Source organism: Numida meleagris, chromosome Z, assembly GCF_002078875.1.
Source record: "Numida meleagris isolate 19003 breed g44 Domestic line chromosome Z, NumMel1.0, whole genome shotgun sequence".
NCBI classification, from domain to species: Eukaryota; Metazoa; Chordata; class Aves; order Galliformes; family Numididae; genus Numida; species Numida meleagris.
This window is the reverse complement of record NC_034438.1, coordinates 18,625,390-18,647,935: the sequence shown is the minus strand read 5'-3', so window position 1 is coordinate 18,647,935 and position 22,546 is coordinate 18,625,390. Positions and strand designations below refer to the sequence as shown.

The 22,546-nt window shown below is 38.8% G+C and overlaps 1 protein-coding gene across 4 annotated transcripts in view; it reads left to right on the top strand.

Annotated features, from left to right (window-relative positions):
• Positions 1 to 22,546, top strand: part of PDE4D (phosphodiesterase 4D) — a 606,949-nt gene that overhangs the window by 500,151 nt on the left and 84,252 nt on the right. For all 4 annotated transcript variants that reach the window (XR_002433221.1, XM_021379888.1, XM_021379890.1 and 1 more), the window contains 3 exons: positions 11,077 to 11,113; positions 12,019 to 12,092; positions 13,288 to 13,337. Coding sequence is in view for 3 of the 4 variants with exons in the window: in XM_021379888.1 (XP_021235563.1) it covers positions 11,077 to 11,113; positions 12,019 to 12,092; positions 13,288 to 13,337 (161 nt within the window). In the remaining variant the exon portion in view is untranslated. The remainder of the gene's footprint in view (positions 1 to 11,076; positions 11,114 to 12,018; positions 12,093 to 13,287; positions 13,338 to 22,546) is intronic.

Genomic DNA, 22,546 nt, shown 5'->3' with positions numbered 1-22,546 from the left:
GGCATGTTACTTACTGCTTCTGCATTAAACAAAGCAATCTGAATTGCTAAACATCTTCAGTCAAAGATGGCTGTTATGAGAATCATGATACCAAAACCAATTCTTGGCTCAGATTTCAGCTAAATCACTGAAGTGTTCATCTCAGTGCATGCTGCACAGATCTACTGCTACAATGGAGGGGATGTGTGTGTTGTGTGCACACGCTTGCAATACTGAAGGACGGCAGCAGCATGGAGAAAAGGTGCTTCATAATGAGAGATTTTGGTGTTTTTGAGGAAGCCTCTTAAACCATTTCTCCAGCTCATGTATAGGCTGAATTTATTTCACAACCCAGAACATTAGTTCATACTTTATCCCTCAGGGCACATACAACTCTCTGTATGCTTGCAGTGATGCTCATGTAAGTGTTAACTGTGGAGTTTGTTCTCTGAAATTAGAAAATCTGGAATTCTGATGTCTTTTGCCTTTTCTTGAGGTCTTGATGTTTTTCTTGAAGAAAAAGCTACTGCATGTTTTTTCTCATATATGAGTACATGAATGTAGGAGCCTTTGAATTTGTTTAAGGGACTCCATTTTCTAAACCTTGAAGCTGACAAATCTCCTTGTGGCTGGCTCACAGCAAGCTCCCTCGGGCTGGGAAGTTACCCTGAGTAAGTGCCGTTCTTAGAAGCTCTGCCTTCACTTATTTTAGAAGGGAAACAAACCTATCCTTTAGTCACTGTGATGCTTGCTTATTTGCAGCTTTGCTTAGATGGTTTCTTTTGCATGAACAGTCCAACAATGGCACAGATGAATTGACCTGGACTCTTACAGCTGCGTTCAGCTTTTTTGTGGTTCAAAGTATGATACCCTCTGGGTTAATCCATTCCCTTCTTCAAGGCAAAAAGTGAGCTTCTGCACGGTAGTAACATATTTTCCCTTGCCATTGCCTCAGTGGCACCCCATCAGACTGCCTTCTGATTTTAGAAGGAAACATGTATCGATACCAGTGAAACGCACTGTCAAGTCTGTTCTCTTTATTTAACACTGAGTAATTCTGCTAGATTTAGTGCATGCTGTTTGGTCAGAGTTGCCCATGATACTTCTGTTGTATTATGGTAGGATTAAAGTGTTGAAGCTTGATGGCTGTTTGGGGCAATATGAATATTAGAATCACAATATGGCTTGGGTTGTAAGGAATCTTTTAAGATCATCAAGTCCAACCCTCTCTGCAGGGGTATCCTTCATTAGATGAGGTTGCCCAAAGCTCCACTCAGCATGAGCTTGAATACTTACAGGGATTAGACAGGTAATTTCCTGAGTTGTCCTGAGTTTTCGTATCTTGCATATCATGCCAGCACCTTTTTGTGATGGCATGCTATATTTATAACAAAATTATTTCCTTGGGTAGTTTATTCAAGTCACTTGTATGAGTGCAGTCTCTTTGGAATAAGATTTAAACTTAATGAGAAGGAAGTAGCTGAATGAGACAGCATCTGGATAAAATGGGTCTTGATTCTGATCACTGAGATCTACTTAGGTGCATTTGTCACCCAGCAAATTCCCTTGTTCCTAGTTTTCTCAAAAGCATACATGCTATGATGTGATGCTGAGAAACATGCAGTAAGGCATACAGATAACCAGATAATACTTCCTGATAATGCCTGGATTAAATCTCAAGATCCTAAATTAAAAACACCTTACTTCCAACTGAATTGCATTAGCACACAAGATGAGGAGTTCTCTTGAGACTTGGAAAAACAGAATCATATCCATTACAGACTAAAGGATGAGAAAGGAATAGTTCACTGTTCCTAATGCAATTCAGCTAGAAGTAGGATTGTAAACTGAGTAACCTAACACTGGTAACCACAAAAGAGCAGACTTCGTTTATTCAAAGGCTTCTTTCTAGCTTAATAAACTGTATGTTCAGGAACTGAGCTGACAAAAAGGTGTAATGAAAAATTAAAGCCACCTTAGTACCTTCATACAGAAAATATTCATTCTATGTGGAAAGTTCCAGACCAATTAGTACATGACATATCTTGGTGCATATTAACCATATGTTGTGACCTACGTTTGTTCTAAGCTTTTGGATCTGATCATAAGGTAGCCAAGTATTGTTCTCTTCCTCAGCATTTCACAGAGGAGTAACTTGATTTGTGCTCCATATGAAGCTAATCAGAGTACTGTTAACAACCATGTCTCCAGTATTTTCTAGTAAGAAATGTTTTCCCCTTTGGCGTATTTTCTTAAGCCTTAAGTTGCTTAGGTTTCTGATAATTCAAGGAGAACACTCTTTGTTTTGGCTGGGATAAGGGGGTTCTCAGGGACTGTGGTTTTATTCCTATTTATTTAAATAGAAAATTACTGTTATCTTCATATTCTATCATATTTTGTGTGTAAACAGTATGGATTTTCCCTTGACTTTATGTCTGATATATTTGTATATAAAAAAATATGTCAAAGTGCAATTCTATGAAAATTGAGTCGATTCTTGTCATGATGAGACAAAAACCTTATCTCTTTGCTGTAGGGATGTCAGATAGCCAATGTCCACTATGGCTTCTCAAAGTCTGTTAGCAGCTTTGTTCTTTCAAATTGTTTCAACTTTGTAGCCAGAGAATCCAAGGCAGATTATGCAAATTGGTTTTGAAAATCAACCAGCATTTTCAGCCAGTACTTATCTTGGGGACAGAGTTTTTTGTTCAAATGGAGTGTGGAAAACCAGTATGATCATGCTTTGAAATGATGCCATGTCAAGGTTCTTTTTCACTAATCTCATAATTTACTTTATAAAATGTATGAAGGTTAACCGGTACTTTTCTTCCATGGATTCACAGAACAGTTTAGATTAAAAGGGACCTCTGAGAGTCATTTGGTCCAATCCCTCTGCTCAAGCAGGTCTATCTAGAGCAGGCTGCCCTGACCATGTCCAGACACTTCTGAAGATCTCAGGAAAGGTGTTGAGATATCTCTGTGTAACCTATGATAGATCTCAATTACATGGGCAGTAAGTAAGTGTTTCCCGTTCAGATGGATCATGTGTTCCAGTTTGTGCCCACTGCCTCTTCTCCTGGCACTGGACACCACCAAAAAGATCCAGGCTCTGTCCTCTTTGTATACATTGATAAGATCCCCAATAAACTTTCTCTGTGCTAGGCTGAACAGTCCCAGATCTTTCACTTAATCTTCATATGACAAATGCTGTAGTCCCTTCATCATTGTGAGACCCTTCTTTGGACTCTCTGAAGTATGTCCATGCCTGTTTATAATGGGGAACCCAGAACTGGACACAGCACTCCTCCAGATATGGCCTCATGAATGCTAAGGAGAGGTGAAAGATCAGTGCCCTTGTCCTGCTGGCAGAACCATTAGCCTTCCTTGAGGTAAAGGCACCTTGCTGACTCAGGTTCAACTTGGTGTCCACCAGAACCCTAAGGTCCTTTCCTGCAAAGCTGCTTTCCAGCTTTGTGACTCCCTTTATGTACTGGTTCCTGAGCATGTTCTTCCCCAGCTGCAGGACTTTGTGCTTTTCCTTGCTAAATTTTATGAGGTGCCTGTCATCCCAGCTCTTGAGCCTGTCCAGGTCTCTCTGGATAGCAGCCTGACTCTCCAAAGTATCACTCACTCTTCCTAGTTTTGTGTCATCTACAGACTTGCTGAGAGTACACTCTGCTCCGTCATCCAAATCATTAATGAAGAAGTTGAATACGACTGGACCCAGTATTGATCCTTGAGGTACACCACTACTTACTGGCATCCAACTAAACTTTGTGTCACTATTCACTACCTGTTAATCCTATTTTCACTCCACCTTGCTGCCTACCTATCCAGACCATTCACCAGCTTGTCTATGAGAATCTTAGAGGGACAGTGTCAAGGGCCTTACTGAAATCCACCTCAGAAAGATGGAAAAAAAGAGGCAAAAAAAAATGGGCCAGTGCAGGCCAAAAAGAAGGCTGAAAAAAGGCATAACGAAGGAAAAAAAAAAAAAGGCCTAAAGGAGGGCAGAAACAAAGATACGAATAAAGGCCCCACAGAAGGCAAAAAAAAAAAAAAAAAAAGATCCAAAGAAGGCCAAAAGAAGACTCAAAGGAGGCCCAATGAAAACCAAAAATGAGACTTGAAAAGGCCCAGTAAAGGCTGATAGAAAGGTCCAATGAAAGCCAAAACCAACATTCTTCATTCTTGTATTAGAGTTTTGCCAGGAGTTCCTTATTCATCTGTCCCAGAATTTTTGCCACACTTCCTGTTTGTTGGGATGATTGGCTCTTGAGGTTGGAGAAGGTTATTCTTGAGACCTTTCTTTAGCCCCTCTTCCCTCAGTACTTATCCCACAGTATTCTACTACGCAGAACCCGGTAGAGACCATAGTTTACTCTCCTGAAGTTCAGAGCTGGGAGACTGCTTTTCACTCTGTTTTCTGAGCTAAGGATCCTGATCTCCACCATCTCATGGTCATTGCAGACAAGGCTGCAAGCCAGTGATCTTCACATTCCCAACAAGTTTCTCATTGTTGAGGAGTGTGAGATCTAGCAGAGTGCTTCTCCTCATTGGCTCCTCTATAACTTGCAGAAGGAAATTATCATCATTGCACACCAGGAACATCTTGGATTGCTTCTTCCCTGCTCTGTTGTCCATCCAACACATATCAGGGTAGTTGATGTCCTCTGAAAAGACCAGGACTTGCAAACATGAGACTGGTCCTGTCTGCCTGTGGAGGGACTCACCTTCTTGTTCTCAGGTGATCAGGTGGCCTGTAGCAGACCTACACCGTAACATCACCTAATCCTGCTCTCCCTTTAATCCTAGCATTAAACTCCCAGTCAGCTCCTCATCCTAGGCAGAGCTCTGTACACTCCAGACGGTCATTGACATAGAGAGTGACAACTTTTCCTCGTGTCCCCTGCCTGGCCTTCCTATCCTTTCATTACAACACTCCAGTCATGGAAGCAATCCCACCACTTTTGACATGCAAATTCATGAAGTGTTTCATATTTCTGGAGGTTGGACTAGATGATCTCCTGAGGTCCCTTCCAACCCCTATGATTCTGTGATCTCCATGATCCCAACAAGATCATAGCCATGCAATAGCACACATATCTTTATTTCACCCAGTTTATTCTCCATACTTTCTGCATTAGTATATAGCACTTTAGAGAGGCACCCCAGCACACTAGGTTTCTAGAAGGGGCTTGGAAAGTTTTTCCTTAATAGTGCCATGTAGGAACTTCCTAGTCTACATGCAAGTGCAGGAAGTGACACCACTTAAGCCCCATTTTGTTGATTTTATGATCTCTCCCTCTCATCACACCATGCCCTTTGCTCAACCCTCCCTTAGAGGGCTGCTGGTTACCCTCTCCATCTCCTGTTCTTTCAAATTTAAAGTCTTCCTTATGAGATCAGCCATTCCATTGGCAGAAGTACCTTTGCCCTGCTTGAAGAGGTGAATGCCAACTCTGCCCTGAAAGTGGGGTTCTGAAAACCTTGTCTTATGTTCATAAACACCAGCACCAGTTCTGCAAACAATTTTTGACTTTTAATTTCTTTGCCCTCCTACTTACACCCTCAACCTCACCAAAAAGAGAATAACACCTGTGCTCCTGGGCCCTTGTCTACTGCCCCCATATCTCTATAGTCAGTTTGGGAACTGTGTAGGTTTACTGTAGCAGTACAATTTATATCCATGTGGAGAAGAGGGGATAGTAGTCAAAGGGCCGGACCAGATTCAGCAGCGCCTCCACAGTATCCTAGGTATGGGCCTGTGGCAGATAGCAAACCTCTCTAGCTGACCAATCAGGCTGACAGATGGGTGCCTCTGTTCCCTGCACTAGGGAGTCACCCATTACAGTGCCTCACCAATTCTGCCTGGAAGCTTGTGTGTTCCTCTTCAACACTGAAGGTGGGGAACCTAGTTTGTATTAACTTAGGCTAGCCTTCCTCTTGGTGCCAGAAGTCACCGGCTTCCATCCTTCCCCTTCTTTTGAGGTTACACTTGCTTCAGTGCTGGATAGCTTCTCTCCTGCAGTTGGAGTCAGAAGTTCTTCAAGCTGTGTCTCAGAGAATATCCTTTCTGTCTCACTTTCATCTTCCCTTATACCACACAGCCTACCCACTTCCTGTTTTAAGTCTTCCACTGGCCAGCACAGCTGCCACTTCCTGCAGGACAGAGTCTCTCTCTTCTGGCCTGAGAGTGGCCCCAGCACTCTCAGCAGCCAGGGGCCTGGAGGGCTGCATCTGACATATGAAGTGCTCCTGCACAAAGCCTCTAACCTTGCAGGGCCAAGTTCCTGCTGGTCTAATGTGTCTGTGGTGCACTGCCGCCATACCCTAGACTGTCAAAAAAAAACATATTCAACCATGGGTTCTCTCTGCAAACTGCTGCATCTGTTGGCTGCTCTGTTGGCTGAGCTCTGGGACCAGCTCTCACACAGGCCTGTCCCAAGCAGCAGCTGAAAGGGCGCTTGACCCTCCCCAATCAGGGCTTCTACAGCAAAGGCTTCAGGCAGTCTAGGTCAAGGGCAGCTAATTACATTCCCTAAGCTGCTAGAACTTCCTCAGGCCCACACCACTGCATCTCTGCATACTTTGTCCTTGCCTAAAAGCAGTAGGCACAGTCAAGATTTTTGGAAGGTTTTCCAGGCATCCTCCTGCCCTTGAACCTTGTCAGTAGTTGTTGAAGTTCAAAGCAATGCCAAACACTGCTGTTTTAATTGCTGCATCTATTGGCTGCTTCTGGGATTTGCTGTCATTTTGACTATACCTTGTCCATGTGAAGGTATGTGTCAAGTTAGTATAAATATATTTTGTCCATTTCCCCTTCTGTGCTTTGTCCTTTCCCCTAGACTGTGCTTTTATTTACCCTATTTAAGTCTTACTTTTGCAGTATGTGTCCTTCAGATCACTCATTTGGTGTTCACATCTGTCTGAAAGTTGTAACTTGAGTTTACTATTATCGTTTACAAAGATAAACCTTATTCAGATCCCTTCCTGCAAGCTCCACACTGGCAAGTGCAAGCTCACATTTCTAGTGGTGTCTAACGTCTGGGACACATACCCCTTAATGGATATCTTGACTGTTTTCCAACCACATAAATACACCTTATCTTATTTCAACTGTATCCTAGCAATCTGCAGAATGTCTCTTTAGCAACTCCTTTTATTAGATGATTAAATTATATCAACTTAATAAAGAAATAAAGGTTTTGCAGTCACCTGGTCTATCCCTGAATTCATCTTCCTTCCTGCTTCTCTGTCTGTCCATGCATGTAACTCTAAGGCCCACTTTAGAAGGGGCAAAGTTAATTACTATTCTGTAATTCAAGTAGAAGAAATAAATTAATGCCAGTATTCAGGAGAGGAAGGCAGAAATTGTGTACTTTCCATTTGTCAACAGCTAGCTAAATATACACATCTAACTTCTGACTTGGCAAGGCACTTTTATCTCTTCTCCAGAATGGAGACCATTGTAAGTTACAGGGGGAGAGTTCAAGTATGTACTATAGGAAAGGCTAGGAAGGAGAACCAACAAAACTACAGTAAGGCCAAGCTTCATCACTTTAAGGTGGCAAATAGCTTGCAATTTTTTTTATAATATTTGGTCTGCTATTGGTAATTTGGCCTCTACTGTGTTTAACAATGATTCTTCTCATATAGACTGTTACATGCTTCAACAGTTTTTTCTGGTGGTAGTGAATTTGATAACTTTTAAGTTTTTGATTTGTGTTAAAATCTATTTTCAAGTTTGTCTTTCCTTTGAAAAATGAATATATAAACAAGTATGCCAGGCATTCTAGTTAAGTGAGTTAACAGTGATGTGAACAATTTCTTCTAATCTTAAAGATTAAAAGCTCTGTCTATATTTAGAAGCTTATGATACATTGCATAGGCTTTACACTCCTCTTGATGCCTCTGTGTAAAGATGTGCAGCACTACCCTGTACAGAATCCAGACAGAATCATCAATCAGCTTCCACATCATCAGTAAAGAAAATAGCAGGACACTCATATATTATAGTATTTTACTACACTGCAATACACTGTGGATCAATAGCACCTTAATTAAATCATATGCTCTTGCTCTTCTATACAAAAAAATAACACAGCCTGTTTAGACAATTCTGGTTCCTTTTTGAACACTCTCACCTTTTCCAGATTTCCTGACCCAGTGTGGATTAAAGATTACTCAACACACTATGCAACTGCTTATCTTTCCAAGCTTACCTGGCACATGCTAAACTGATTTATGAAAACTGTGGATATCGTAGAATCATAGAATCATAGAATGGCTTGAGTTGCCTACAACTTACCTTTAAGATCATCTACATCCAACTCCCTGCTATAGGCAGGGACACCTCCCTCTAGACCAGGTTGTTCAAAGACCCATCCAGCCTGGCCTTCTACACCTCCAGGAAGGGGGTATTCACAACCTTGCTGGGCAACCTGTTCCAGTGTCTCGCCACCCTCACAGTAAAAAATGTCTTCCTAATATCTGGTCTAAATCTACTCTTTTGCAGTTTAAAGCCATCTCCCCTCATCCAGTCAGTACACTGCCTTATAAAAAGTCTCTCCCCAGCTTTCCTGTAGGCTCCCTTCAGGTACAGAAAGGCCGCTGTAAGGTCCCTCCAGAGCCTTCTCTTCTCCAGGCTGAAGAGCCCCTGCTCTCTCAGCCTGTCCTCATAGGGGAGGTGCTCAAGCCCTCTGATCATTTTCGTGGCCCTTCTCTGGAGCTGCTCCAACAGCTCCATGTCTTTCTGGTGTTGGTGGCTCCAGACCTTGATACAGTACTCATGAGAGCAGAGTAGAAGGGCAGAATCACCTCCCTTGACCTGCTAGTCATGCCTCTTCTCAATGCAACCCATATCTCTGCTTCCAATATTACAATTCTACCAAGTGGTGACAATTTCTGTAGTTGTTACTCTTGACAGAAGGGATATTTTAAATAGGAAAATTAAATCCTGGATTGGTTTCAGCGCATTAAATTAATATTTAATAATCTCTCCTTTAACAAATAACGAGCCACAGCATTTTATGAATATTCTCCAGTGAAATGCAGTCCAGCAAAAGCTTAACTAGAATAAAAGTCAAAAACTGCAGCAGTGGAGTGATGCTGTTTTCAAGAGGCGGCAAACAGGATGATTGAGTCAGAAGAGCAGTGAAATACCATCTCCAGTAATGCAGCCTACAAGAGATAGTGAAAAGAAGGACCATTCAATTTTCACAGTTTTACCAAACCAGCTGTCACACAGCAGATAATTGTGCTCCATGTAATTTGAAGAAAAAGAGCAAAATTTTTAGGAAAGTGAAGTAGTTTATATGTTCATATCATAGCTATTTAAGTGGAGAATGAGAGAAAAAGAAAAGATACACTTTGCTTATATTCTCTTGAAGCCTTTGCAATACAATTTCTCTATGACTTGCTCTTCCATTGTGTAGCTATGTAACACCTTGAGCAATACTGATAAGAAATTCAAGTTTTCTTTCATAAATTATTACCAAAGAGTGAGGCATACACTTTTGCTGTGGATACATACTTGCTAAGATCTCATCAGCCTGACTGCAAGAAGTAACAAATTTCTGTCTGTTAGGATGAAAAAGGAACAGGTCTGCCCTTTCCATTGCTTTAGAAAGCTGAATTAAATGCCACTGATACTAACCTTAACTTCCACATCAAAGTCATCCATTTTCTTAGCTCTCTGCTTTACCAGGAACGCAGAAAAAAAGTCTGTTCCCTCTGCTAATGGGAATACTGTGAAGGGGATTTTCCTCCCTGGCTGCCTGAGGAAATCATTGTTGTGAGGATGCTCCATTAAATTGTTTTCTGTGCAGGAATGGTTGAGCTAAGTTGAATACACAGTCCCAGTTTGAATGGAAAGTATGTAGGCTTTCCAGTCATCAAACCAGATGAAACAAGGCACGATGGAAGTAATTCAGAGGCTTTCTCTCATGAAACCAAATTCAATTGGTTATTATAAACATGATGAATCAACCCAGTGCTTTACCAAGGGAGTTAATGACTAGCTGGGTTTAATAAACCTTTGTATTTTTATTGGGTATTGAAAACATTAGGAAATACCTTAGACCTTGATTTGAAAATCTTTTGGTAGTTTCTCACACTTAATGCCTGAATAACATGAAAACAGTATCAAAACAATGGTAATTTCTGTTGAATGATTTCAGGTCCAAATACAATTTACAACTTTTTGTGATAAATTCACTGTAGGAAAATACAGAAGAATTAAATATGAAATTATATTAGATTTTTTTGATTTTTTTTATCTTGATTGCTGCCATCTACTAGATATGATAACTGAAAATACCGAGTTTTACCTGTTCCTCACACTTTGGATTAGAATGGGCAGTTAGTGCATGCTTCAGTCTCCAGTCAGTTTCTTCCTTTGGTTTTCCAGTGTTCCCTTAGCCTAAGACATGACTGCACATGGTACTTTGTGTGTAACTTTAATATTTTATTCATGAAGTGAGGGGAAATACTTCACAGCATAAGCCAAACTCTCAGCAAAAGCATTTCAGAGCAGAAGCAAAGAAACCCTTCTTTTCCTGCCTCTCCATTACCACGCGTCATCCCAACACCATGCCCTACGTCAGCCAGTGTGATGTGGGTGAGGTTGGCACAGCAACAGCACACTTTTGGTTACACTCCCCTGTAACTACACCAGTGTGAGTCAATTCAAAAGTTTTACTAGGTTTTTATTAGTCTGTGATGCACTGCCCAGTCATCTGCAGTTACTTGCCTGGCCAGTGCTCACAAACGTGCTCGTAAGTTTTAATGTAATCTCTTTCAGTATTTTCAGGTATGTCCTTTGGGATGAAATCTCTTCAGGTCTGTCCCATGCAGTCCTGTGTAGAAACCGGCTGGTTCATCAGCCATCCCATATACATTGAACAATTGGGCAATGACTGATTTGGTATTCACTTTTCAAAACAATCTGTGAAGCAGCGTCAGTGAGTAACTGTTGAACAGTAAACCTGGAGATACCCACAGTGCATTGTAAAACCTCATTTTCTTTCTGTTAAAGCAATAGCAGGGAGATAGTTTTCTCTAATATCTAACATACAACTCTACTTATTTTTTCAGACATGGAGATGACTTGATTGTGACACCATTTGCTCAGGTAGGCACAATTTTCCCTTATTTCTCATATGATCGTGCAACCTCAGAAGGCCAAATCAGTTCTTTTCCACTGTTAATATTATATAAGATTTGTTTGTTTGAAACAAGAAAAAAACCCACCTCTCTAAACAAAAACTTATAAAGCTTTCACTCTGTTATCTATACTTATACACTCAGTTCCTGTTGCCATTACACGGTGCAAAATTTATTACATTCATCCAACCTCCTTCAGCAGAGAATGCCTATACTGCTTATATTCTTCTCTGCTGTCGCCTCTAGCTGCTGTCTTTCATTAAAAGAAGTCCAGAAAGCAAGTACTGCATTTATATCATCTTTCCCAGTGTGCAAGTCTTGTAGCTTTGTGCCTGCAGACATTTCACACCTGCTCAGATAATACCTTCCTCTTAATGTGGCCTTCTGTACTAAGTCCCCAGATGAATCTGTCTCCTTAAAGGAGGCACTTTTACTTCCTCTGCCAGTCTGGGCAATTTCATTCCCCTTGTCATTTGAGGTTTGTGGGGGCTGAACTGCGAATGGAAAAATCTGTAATCATTTCTTATGTATGAAGTATTAGGCTTGAATGGACTATTATCATCCAAACATGAATGCTTTTATGTTCATTTTAAAGAACTAAGTTGTGTTCTGTGAAAAACTTTCCTCCTCTTCAACTAAGTCTGTCTTTAAAAAAAAAATTAATTGTTTACGAGAGAAAAAAAGATAAACTATTAGCCTTTTATTACAGACATGTTATTGTTAGATAATGGTCCAAGACTGGTCAAACTAATCCTGGAAACCTTTCATAAATATTTTGCATTGTCCTTTCTTTTCCTGTCAGCACAGTGAACTGGAGCTAATTCAGTCTCACCTGTGCAGAAATTTAGACTGTAACCATTTTGTCTGTTCCAGGTGTTGGCCAGCCTGCGTACTGTACGGAATAACTTTGCTGCGTTAACCAATTTACAAGATCGGGCACCCAGCAAGTGAGTGTCAATTTTTGGCCACTGAACCTTTAGCAGTGGTATTTTTAAAATATAAACTAAGAATGACAGTTAGATGTTATAGATTTCAGTCTGTCTCACCAAGCTTGTTTAAAACTAGTGATGACTGATCGTTTTACTATCTGCTGAAGCTGCTTATGCTTGATAGCTGAGACAGAAGCCCTCTTGCCTACTATCTGCTCTTGCATTGCTGTCCTTGCATAAACTTGGAGTAATTTTTATTTATGCAATTTCTATGATTTTCAGAAAGTTAGTCATATGTCAAAGATCATTCAGAGATGATCATTTAGGCACTGAGTCTGAGTTGTGCAAATGAACCAAAGTGAGCAGATAGCTACACTCATCGTAAGCTGCTTGCGTGATCTGGATCTAGAAGTCATCCAAGAAAAGACATCTTGCATATCCACAGTGGTTCATGATTATAAATGACACATTATTAATATGATCTTTCTCCAGTCCTGGTACAGTGTCATAGTTAACGTTAGTTAAACTGGCAAATTTTGTAGTGAAGCAATTTCCATCATTCGAAATTAGAATCAGGTACCATCCATGGAACCTCTGTCCCATAGCAGTTTCTCACTGAAGACTTAAGCTCATAATGACAAATGCCCATCATTGCATATGTAATGCTATAGAAAGATGTTTCCAGCCCCTTCAGTTGGAATACGCCCCTATTCAGACTCTGCCTGCAGTTATCACTAAACAGCTATGTTAATTGAGAGAATTTTAAATTTCATCAATGAACAAAGGATTTCACTGAGCTGTTTGCCCTAAAGATTATTGTGAAGTACATACAAAAAAATAAGATAAAACTAATTTTTGCTAAAAGAATTTATTTCAAGTGAGAGAATGTGGGTAGTGCAAGCTATATAAGAATAGTAACTATAATACAGACCAAACTTTAAGCAAGCTACATATTCTAGCTAAGATTAAGCAGACTTGTAAATAAACTTGTAAATTTCCCTGCTGAAGATCCCAATCTGCAGAAAGATTTGAGCAACCATTGTGAATTCCTTTCCGTGTTAGAAAGAAATAGCTAAATGAATTTTTATTTATGCCAGTGTGTTCCAATCCCAAATAACTTCCCAAAGAAATGTGCTTTCTATTCTATTGTTCAAGGATTCAGCCATCTGTGAGTTTAAAAGCTTGATAACTCTTCTTCTTTTTTTCCAAACAGACGGTCACCAATGTGTAATCAACCATCCATTAACAAAGCAACTATAACAGGTAAGAGGAATTAGCTTAAATTCCTCTCTGAAGCTAGCACAGGTTTCTAAATTTAGTATTTACTTTTAAAAATGTAAGTCTCACTGAAAACTGAATTTTATAATAATGACTTTATATTTTTATTACATATCCTGTTATATTAAGGAAAACTTAAGTCATATGGTGACTCAAATTGGTAGCTTTTGATCTTATATCATGTTGGTTTTCTGATTTCTGTCTTATTATTCTGTTTTTAATTTATTTAAATCATGATTTTTTTAACATGATGGTCCTTGCCCTCCATTTTCTCTTATGTACTAGAGTGTGACTATGTCCTTACCTTCATTAATAACTTTTTGTAGTAGAACGAATTGGTATAAGGAATGCATTTATCTTCCATTTGGGAACCAGAATTCTGTAGCCATTCCAACGCAGAGTCCTGATGTTATATACCCCTAGGCATTACGAAGAAATTTTGAAGGCTGACTTTTCTGATTTAGAACTATAGATATTTAACATTTATAGGTGCATAAAATAAAAATTCTTTATAAAATAGATACTGTTTCTAGAGAAATATTAACTTGAAAAGAAGACTGCCATCAGTCTTCAAACACTTTTGAAAATTTTACCCTGAAGCACTTAGTGACTATTATAGCAACTTGTTCTCACATATTTTTATGGGAACACATTTTTTGACTTTGTATTTTTTATATTTTGTCAATACATGTGTTCTTACTGCATGTTATTTTCCAGGTAGTTATATCTCTACGGCTTGTTGGCAAAGTGAAAAGATTTGCTTTGCCTCTTAGTGAAGGTAAACAGGCACTTACTACACAAGCAATTTATCATTTAAACCAAAAATTTACTGTTTATAGAATTTTCAGTCTAAACTTTTTTTGTTTTGTAAATTTTTGTTTATAGATAGAACTTGGCTTGATTTTTGCTGATCCTCTGCTTGCCTTTTAAATTGTATGACGATAGGATTGTAGATCAAGGAAGAACCGATACTTCAGCTTTCATCAGGAGAACTGTGGCTATGGCTTTGTCATGTTCATAATCTGTTTCCTTAGCCTCTGGAATGTGGTAGCAGCATTAGGTTTTTCATCTATCCTCACACAATATCCACATGTTCCTCTAAAAGATCTGGTCTTGGTAGTTCTGTACTGTTGTATTCTCCAGTTCATCATGTAATCTGAGGATTTGTGTAGAAGCTTATCAGGGAACAGAGGGTTAAATCTTTAAATCCTCTCTATACACAGAAAATCATCCTTAGTTAACAGCATTCTGCAATCATAATTATATTCACAGTAATTAAATAAATAGAGATGGGAGACAGATAAATAAATAGATCTGTCATGAACTGCTTCTCTTGCCTGTAACAGTTGTAACCAGAATCCTTTGTTATTGTATTATTTAAGACACCATATTGGGCATTGGTTCCAAATTATTATCAAGGAGACATCTCAGTCATTGATAGGTGCTACTCCAATTTTTAATTGCAGAATTTGTCTCACAAATCAGCACAGTCATCCAAAAGTCTGTTATCTTAATTGGAAGCAGAGATTTTGAAAATTGAGGTTCTCTCTTTGGTTCCAACATGCTAACATTAGAAAGCCTATAACACAGTAAAGTTCCTGCCACCGAAAGAAAAATTGGATCTCCAGAGTAGAATGTATACATGCATGTGAACATCCGGTGAGCCTACCTTACATGCTCTCCCACAGTTTTTTGCCTAAGGCCAGCTTCTCTTCTCCAGCAAGAGTAGCTGCTCAGACAGCAGGACCCAAGGCACACTTTGCTGGAAGTTACCGCTGCTCTTTTTAAATTCCTCCCTGATCTGAAGGTTTCCATTCAGTTAGTCCCCAGAGTGCACTGTACATGTCAGAAGCAATACATCATCTGAAATTTTAATGTTTGGAAGGAAGGTAGTGCAGTCAGTGGTGCAGATAATCTGGAAAATTATTCTGTGCCAAGAAATTTAAGGGAAGCAAGTAGAAAGCAAAGAACAGCAAGGATAAATTAATCTAATTGAGTTTAATCTGAGTTATCAGAGATGCTGCTTGAACTGCCGTGCCCAGATTATGCATTGAACCAGCTGAGCTGGGACCTATGTGCACTGGGTACAAGTGGCTGAAAGATATCAGTGATATAGAAAATACATTAAGCTACTATAAAGCACAAAAACAGCTACCATTCAGTTTGACTGTTGAATGTTTTTTTTTGCCTGAATGAATTTTCCCATTCTTAGTCAGAGACCATTTTAGATATTTCCATAGCAACAAATTTCATGCCTAAGCACAGAAGTATGCACAGATGCTTTCTTGAAGCATATAAAATCCTAGTGAAGCACAGTGCGCCCTGGCACTATGTCAAGGAGAAAGATAGATCACAAACACTTCTTAGAACAATTAAAAACCCTTTTGGATGCTGTTACGCATTTCAAATTTCTCAGGAATATTTGTAATACAGATTTTGCAGAGTCTTTCCTGCTGAAAATATTCTCCTGGTCATACTGTTCTCAGAGTTCATGTCACCAAGTATCGAGAATAATACACTAGACAGGTACCCATCACATCACCCAGATGTCACATCTAGCAATCTCAGTGAGAAACGACCATGAGCGTTACAAACTGGGTGACTGGAAGACAGAGTTCTACTAAACAACGTCAATGCTGAAACCAAGATATACACATAAGGTGGAAGGTTTAAGTTGCTAAGCAAGTGTCATCTTCCAAGAAAAGCAGAAGTGTAGCAGGGGGGAACACTGCAGAAGATATGGGGAAAATGAGAAGGGAAAGTTAAAAATGGATTTGGTAAAGCAAAGTAGCTGAACTAGCAAGAGAAAAATTCTCCCATAGTGATCAAAAAGTATTCTTTGCTATTTTAAGAATTCACCCTTAGGTAGAAATGTGGGAGAAAATGCATTAATAACAAGTAGGAAACTGGAGTTGAGAACTGCAGCGGCAAAAGAATATGTCCAAACTGTTAGAAGCAACAGCAACCATGGTGGCCTTAAAATCCACAGAGATATTTTGATGTAAATATATAGAAGTCAGTGATCAAAATATGACTTGTTCTATTCAATGTATCCATGCAGAGTTATTTTCAAAACTGCTGCAAAAGCCAATAAATATCAATGGCATACCTGTTATTCAGTATAAGGGAATATGCTATGGCATGTTGAGTGTTGCTTTTACAGATAAATTAGGAGGTGGGAGGTGGGACCACCTTTCATGTACCAATAGGCTTCTCAGGTGGCAGTTTTCCTATCCATTTTAGACATCTAGGAAGTAGGTGTCCATTTGGTGAGTCTCTTTAGAGTCAATTTATAGTCAGTGTGAATAAGCAGACATGCAATTTGACTTATTGTAGGTGTCTTCTTTAAAGGGAGGTGAATTGGTACCTAAAAGCGTCGTTGCTTCGGATAACTCTTTCTGCTGTATGGTGCTTCCTTGCTTAGTGTTTTGTTCATCAACCAGAAGAGGGGTTCCTCTCACTGTGAGACATATTTTCCAGGCAGTCATACGAATGATGTTTCATTTCAAGTTTCTAACAATTCTCTTAACAAAATCAGTGAATTACAAATAACATTTTGATTAAAAAAAAAACACCACCACAATACACTGCTTGCCATGACACAAGGAGTGATCTTGAACATTTGCATTTCTGACAGATGAAGAAATGACCAACTGCTAAATATCTTTTGATTACTACAGTTTAAATATCTGCATTACTAGATGAAAATAATATGAGCTAAGAAGGAACCATGTGACGTCTTGATGTGCATCAGACTTAAAATAGATAGGAAACTCAGTCTGGCAGATGCTTTTATATGCAAAAAATACATGCAAAAGGAGGCAAATTTGTCCAAAAGAATAATCTGCACCTCCAAATACCATCACAGTTGTTGATTAATAGGCAACTCCTAGTAAACCTGAAATCATAGAATCTGATTTATATATAATTATATATAATTTTGGCTACTCCAAAAGTAATGCCTCCTTTTTCATTATGTTGTCCCACGATATCAGAGGCAAATACTGGTGGTGTAGCAGTAGAGGCTGAACCTTCCCACCAATATCCTGTTACTTTTTGTGGCGGAGTGACAGATGGCAGCAGAGGGGCAGTGTGACATAATGGAGTCTGACACAGCAGTGCATATGAAACTAAGATATGTCACTGAATTCCTCCATCTGAAAAAAATGGTACCCACTGACATTCATCAGCACTTGCTGAACATTTATGGAGCCCAAGCAGTGCATGTGAGCACAGTGAGGCGGTGGGTGGTGCATGTCAGCGGTGGGTCACCTCCACTGGTGCAGATTTTTACAACCATGGCACGTAGGCTCTTGTTCATCACTGGCAAAAATGCCTAGCTAATGGTGGTAACTGTGCTGGAAGATCATTTTATGTCACTGAGTATTTGCTCTATCAAATAGTGTTATTGTTCTGTTTGTATCTGCTGTAGTTCCCATGGAAACGAATAGGAGGTATTATTTTTGGAGAGATGTGACCTACGTACATAGAATCACAGAATGGCTTGGGTTGGAAAAGACCTTAAAAATCATCTAGTTCCAACCCCCTGCCATGGACAGGGACACCTTCCACCAAACGAAGCTGCTCAAAGCCCGATCCTGCCTGGCCATGAACTCTTCTAGAAATCACGTACTATGTAGACCTACTATCTAATTAATAGTAATCATTTCAAAGCAGATTTAAGTGTCTCTTATGTAATTAGCCTCTTATATTACAAAACAGAACCAAAGGGTCTTTAAGTAACATCACATGACAAATAACTCATTTAAGGTAATCATAAAATAAAACATAATTGCAAAATTTCACTTCTTAGAAGTTTACACTTTAAAATTTAGGTTCAAATCTAACCCAAACTCATTTCATCAGATAGACAGAATGAAATATATGGATTTACTCAATATGGATTTACTCAATAGCAAGCTATCAAATACTTCTGCATTTTATTTATGAAAGCATAGAAAGCATATGGCTTAGTTTCAGGAAAAATCCTTCAGATTTTTTTTCTACATAAAATAACAGAGTGATAGAGAAATTAAGTATTTGAAAAGATTATGATGTTATAAATCTATCTGAATTAATTTATTACTATCCATTTTCATCGCTTCTCATTGGCCTTGAGTTACACCCTTTACAAGCATTGCTCTGGATCTTAAATCCAGCAGAAATCAGTACCATTTTTATTAAATGGAGCTTTTTGCATGTTTCTCGCAGTCTTTGTCCAACACAGTTTGTGGTTGGTACAGACTAGCTACAGGTTTCCCAATGAAATTTATGGTTTTGAAGTGTAATCCATCAGTTTTTGGTACAGTTTTTATTTTATTGCACTGGATATATAACAAATCATTATTTAATAATTACACCATTTTAATTAATTAAACAGTGATTAGGCTGCTGTCTTGAAGTATCATGCATATAGACAAACCACTTGGGCAAGCTAAAGATCTGTATTTAAACAGGCTGAAATCCTTCTAAATACAAGTAGGTGGACATAACAAGAAAAAAATAAAGGTTACAGATTAAAATCAGGATATTGTTACCGCACCACACTGGAAGTGATAGGTTATTTTCGTGTGTATCTGTACGTAACTGTATGTTATGGTTTTGTGATTTTTTTGTGGAATACTGACAACAAAAAATCACAAAACCATGACACTGTATCTCTCATTCATATCAGTTCTACAACTGAAAGATTTTACTGAATAATAAAATGAAATTAAAATAGAATAATTTATTCTTCAGAATTAAATGCAAGAAACATTCCTGTTCATGAGATGCCTTAAACTCTTCAAAAGTCTAGATAGCGAAGTGTTAAATATCCTGCTGACCTAACTGTTCTGTACAGTAGCTCACTGAGATGTCCTGACAGAAAACAAGCAAAAGATACATGCCTTACAGAGGTTAATTTATGCAATACCAGGGTAATTCCCAGGGTTTGGGAGCAGAGATATGGAATTGAATGGGTTCTAATGCCTATGAAAAGAGAGGTTTAAAAAAAACCCCAACAAACAGTAGTTCAGATTTTCAACAAAAATCTCATAACACAGTATCATGGTCACATTTCAAAATGCTGAAGAATTTATATTTCATACCCAGGTTTGGACAGATATTCAGAATATGCCCCACTTAGGTTGTAACTACAGTCTATACATCTCTAGATTTAGTCAGCAGGGTTATAGTTATAATGTAATGTTATAATGAGAACTTCCCACTCTTGTTTAATTTTCCACTGAATACATTTTTACCTCATTACAGAGAAATATTCCGACCTGCTAAATGTTTGGCAGATTTGAGGTTAAATGGTCAGAAATTCTTAAGTTAATTGAGAAAACGGTGCTTTCCTGACTCACTGCAGGAACCTGACTCCCTGTTTTAAAGGGGCATGGTTTTGGTAAAATGGTTTTGTCTTCCTGCAGTAGGTTGAATGACATGTATATGTTCTCTTCACAGTTTTGCTTATATGTGTGCATCTATGTTTATTCAGACAGAATTTATCTCACTTCTGAAGGTTATTTTACTCTCTGGCTAATACCACAAGCATTTACATTTTCAAATGTGAATGTGTTTTTTAGCATTTTCACATCTTTCAGCCTGTAGTAAGTTCTATTATTTGAGAAATTAGCAGATGTGTATCTGCAGACTTAGAATATGAGTGTGACAGTGTGTATCACCAGCAGCTGAATTCAATAATTAGAATGGCTTTAGAGACAGTGTAAGTCAATGGCACACACACGCCAGGTCACCTCAATTTGTTTCCTTGGGAAGTATTTTCAAAATTCTCATTTGGGCACAGAATTCTTACTGTCAGGCAGTTAAATGCCTCCTTTTACTTCTGCAAAAGCTTTTGAAATATCGCTTTCTTTGGACTGTATGAAGATGAGCAATACTGATTACAAGGATTTTTCTTTTTCTCATGTTGACCTAATTTTTTTTTCTCATGTTGACCATGTTGATACACTGGACTCAGTGGTGTGGATTTTATGTTATGCTATAAATACGTGAGTGCTCCTTGTCACTGTCAGTCAGATAAACAAGTACTTTTCATTTTGTTACTTCTATGCAACTCAATTTCTCCCTTTAAAAAAAAAAAAGACTACTACAAACTCACATTCATCTACTACATCACTAGGCTAATAATCTACTACTTTATAGTACACTGAAGTACTTGACAACAAAAGTATTGTGAAATATAGAGCTGATTTATCCTGCTTTCCTGCATAGCTACTCATTTACCCACCATCTATGCAATCCTATATAATGTTCTTTTATGTCTATAACATCCTTTGGAAACTTAGCCATCTTCTTTAAAGAAGTAATTTCCTTCCTCAAAAAAAATTATTGATGGTGTTATCTAGACTTGTGTAGCACAGAGCAATGTGTAAGGGCAATTCTCTTAAGCTATTGCTTTGACTTCAGGTGTTTCTGAAGGCTTTAAGCATCCACAGTGCAAGTTTTTAAGTTCAGCAGGCAATATAAAACTGCAGAGGAAATTGTTGAGGAGAAGGCTAATGCATATGTTTTGTCAAAAAAACTTTATCTTAAAACAATTTGCATTTTTTAAAAATCCACTGTTTGGAATACTCAGTATAAAATTAATATTGATACATACAATAAGAATACAGTTGTTTAAAAAATCAGTACTTATTCACATGAAGTGAAGCTTTAAAAGGCTATGTGCATTTTTCATTAACCTGTTGTTACATAATATTGAATTTAATTTGAGGTCTACGCCCTTGTTCTCTTTTAGAGTTACATAAGGCACTGATCTCAGGGCTTTACATACTGAAAGGACATCAGAAACAGATGGCTGAGATTGGAAGGAGGATTAAAATCCTAATGACTGGTCTGCATGCTGTACAGGGCCTTCTTGAAAAGATTTATTCCGCTTGTTGCCATTTTATACCAGACTCCAATTCACATTTATGTGATTAAACTCTTACAACATACGTATGTGTTGGTCTAAGGAGAAGCAGTGATACTACTGAAAATTTGGGGTGATGCATTATGAACTATAATATTTTTTCTTGTGCCATTCAGGTAATAGATTAAAAAGATTTATATTGAGTAATCCAATATGAATACAACTTTACCTTCCAGTGAAATCCCTCTGGCTAGTCCGTGTAATTCAATAACTAGCGATGCAGTTGGTCTCTGCCTTAGCTAGTTTCAACTACTCAATTTGCAAAATAAGCTCACAATTTTCTAACAAGTGTTCTAACAAAGGATTGACAATAACCCGTTTCAGTGAAGCTGAAGCAAACTTCCATCACTAGATTTTTTTTTCTTTTTTAATGATCAATAATATTTTGCATAAATAAAATAGATTTGGAAAACAGCAATATTTACATGAGCTAGTCTTTTCAGTTAATCATTAAAGGCTTTTATCTAAGTCATGATAGCTAAAAGGAGAGTTATCTCATTTACAGCTTTTTTTTATCCAGAATAACAACAAAATCTTACTGCTTTGTGAGATATGGGGCACAAACTACATTCAGACCGAAACTCATTCGTATGTTTCCTGCACAGAGTAAACAGTGAATGCAGAGAAAAGCAAGGGAGAGGAGAGATGGAAGCCCACTCTCCACCCAGGATCACATAGAATCATAGAATTAGCTAGGTTGGAAAAGACCTACAAGTTCATCCAGTCCAACCATCCACCTATCACCAATAACCCCACTAAACCATGTCTCTCAACGCTATATCTAAATGTTTCTTTAACACCTCCAGGGACAGTGACTCAACCACCTCCCTGGGCAGCCCATTCCAGCGCCTGACCACTCTTTCAGAAAAGTAGTACTTCCTAATGTCCAGCCTAAATCTCCCCTGGTGCAACTTGAGACCATTCCCCCTCGTCCTGTCACTAGTTACAAGGGAGAAGAGGCCAACTCCTAGCTCACTACAACCTCTCTTCAGGTAGTTATAGAGAGCTATAAGGTCTCCCCTGAGCCTCCTCTTCTCCAGACTGAACAATCCCAGCTCCCTCAGCCGCTCCTCATAAGGCCTGTGCTCCAGACCCCTCACCAGCTTCGTCGCCCTCCTCTGAACACGCTCCAGGGCCTCAATGTCTTTCTTGCAGTGAGGGGCCCAAAACTGGACACAGTACTCAAGGTGCGGCCTCACCAGGGCTGAGTGCAGAGGGACAATGACTTCCCTACTCCTACTGGCAACACTATTTCTGATGCAAACCAGGATGCCAT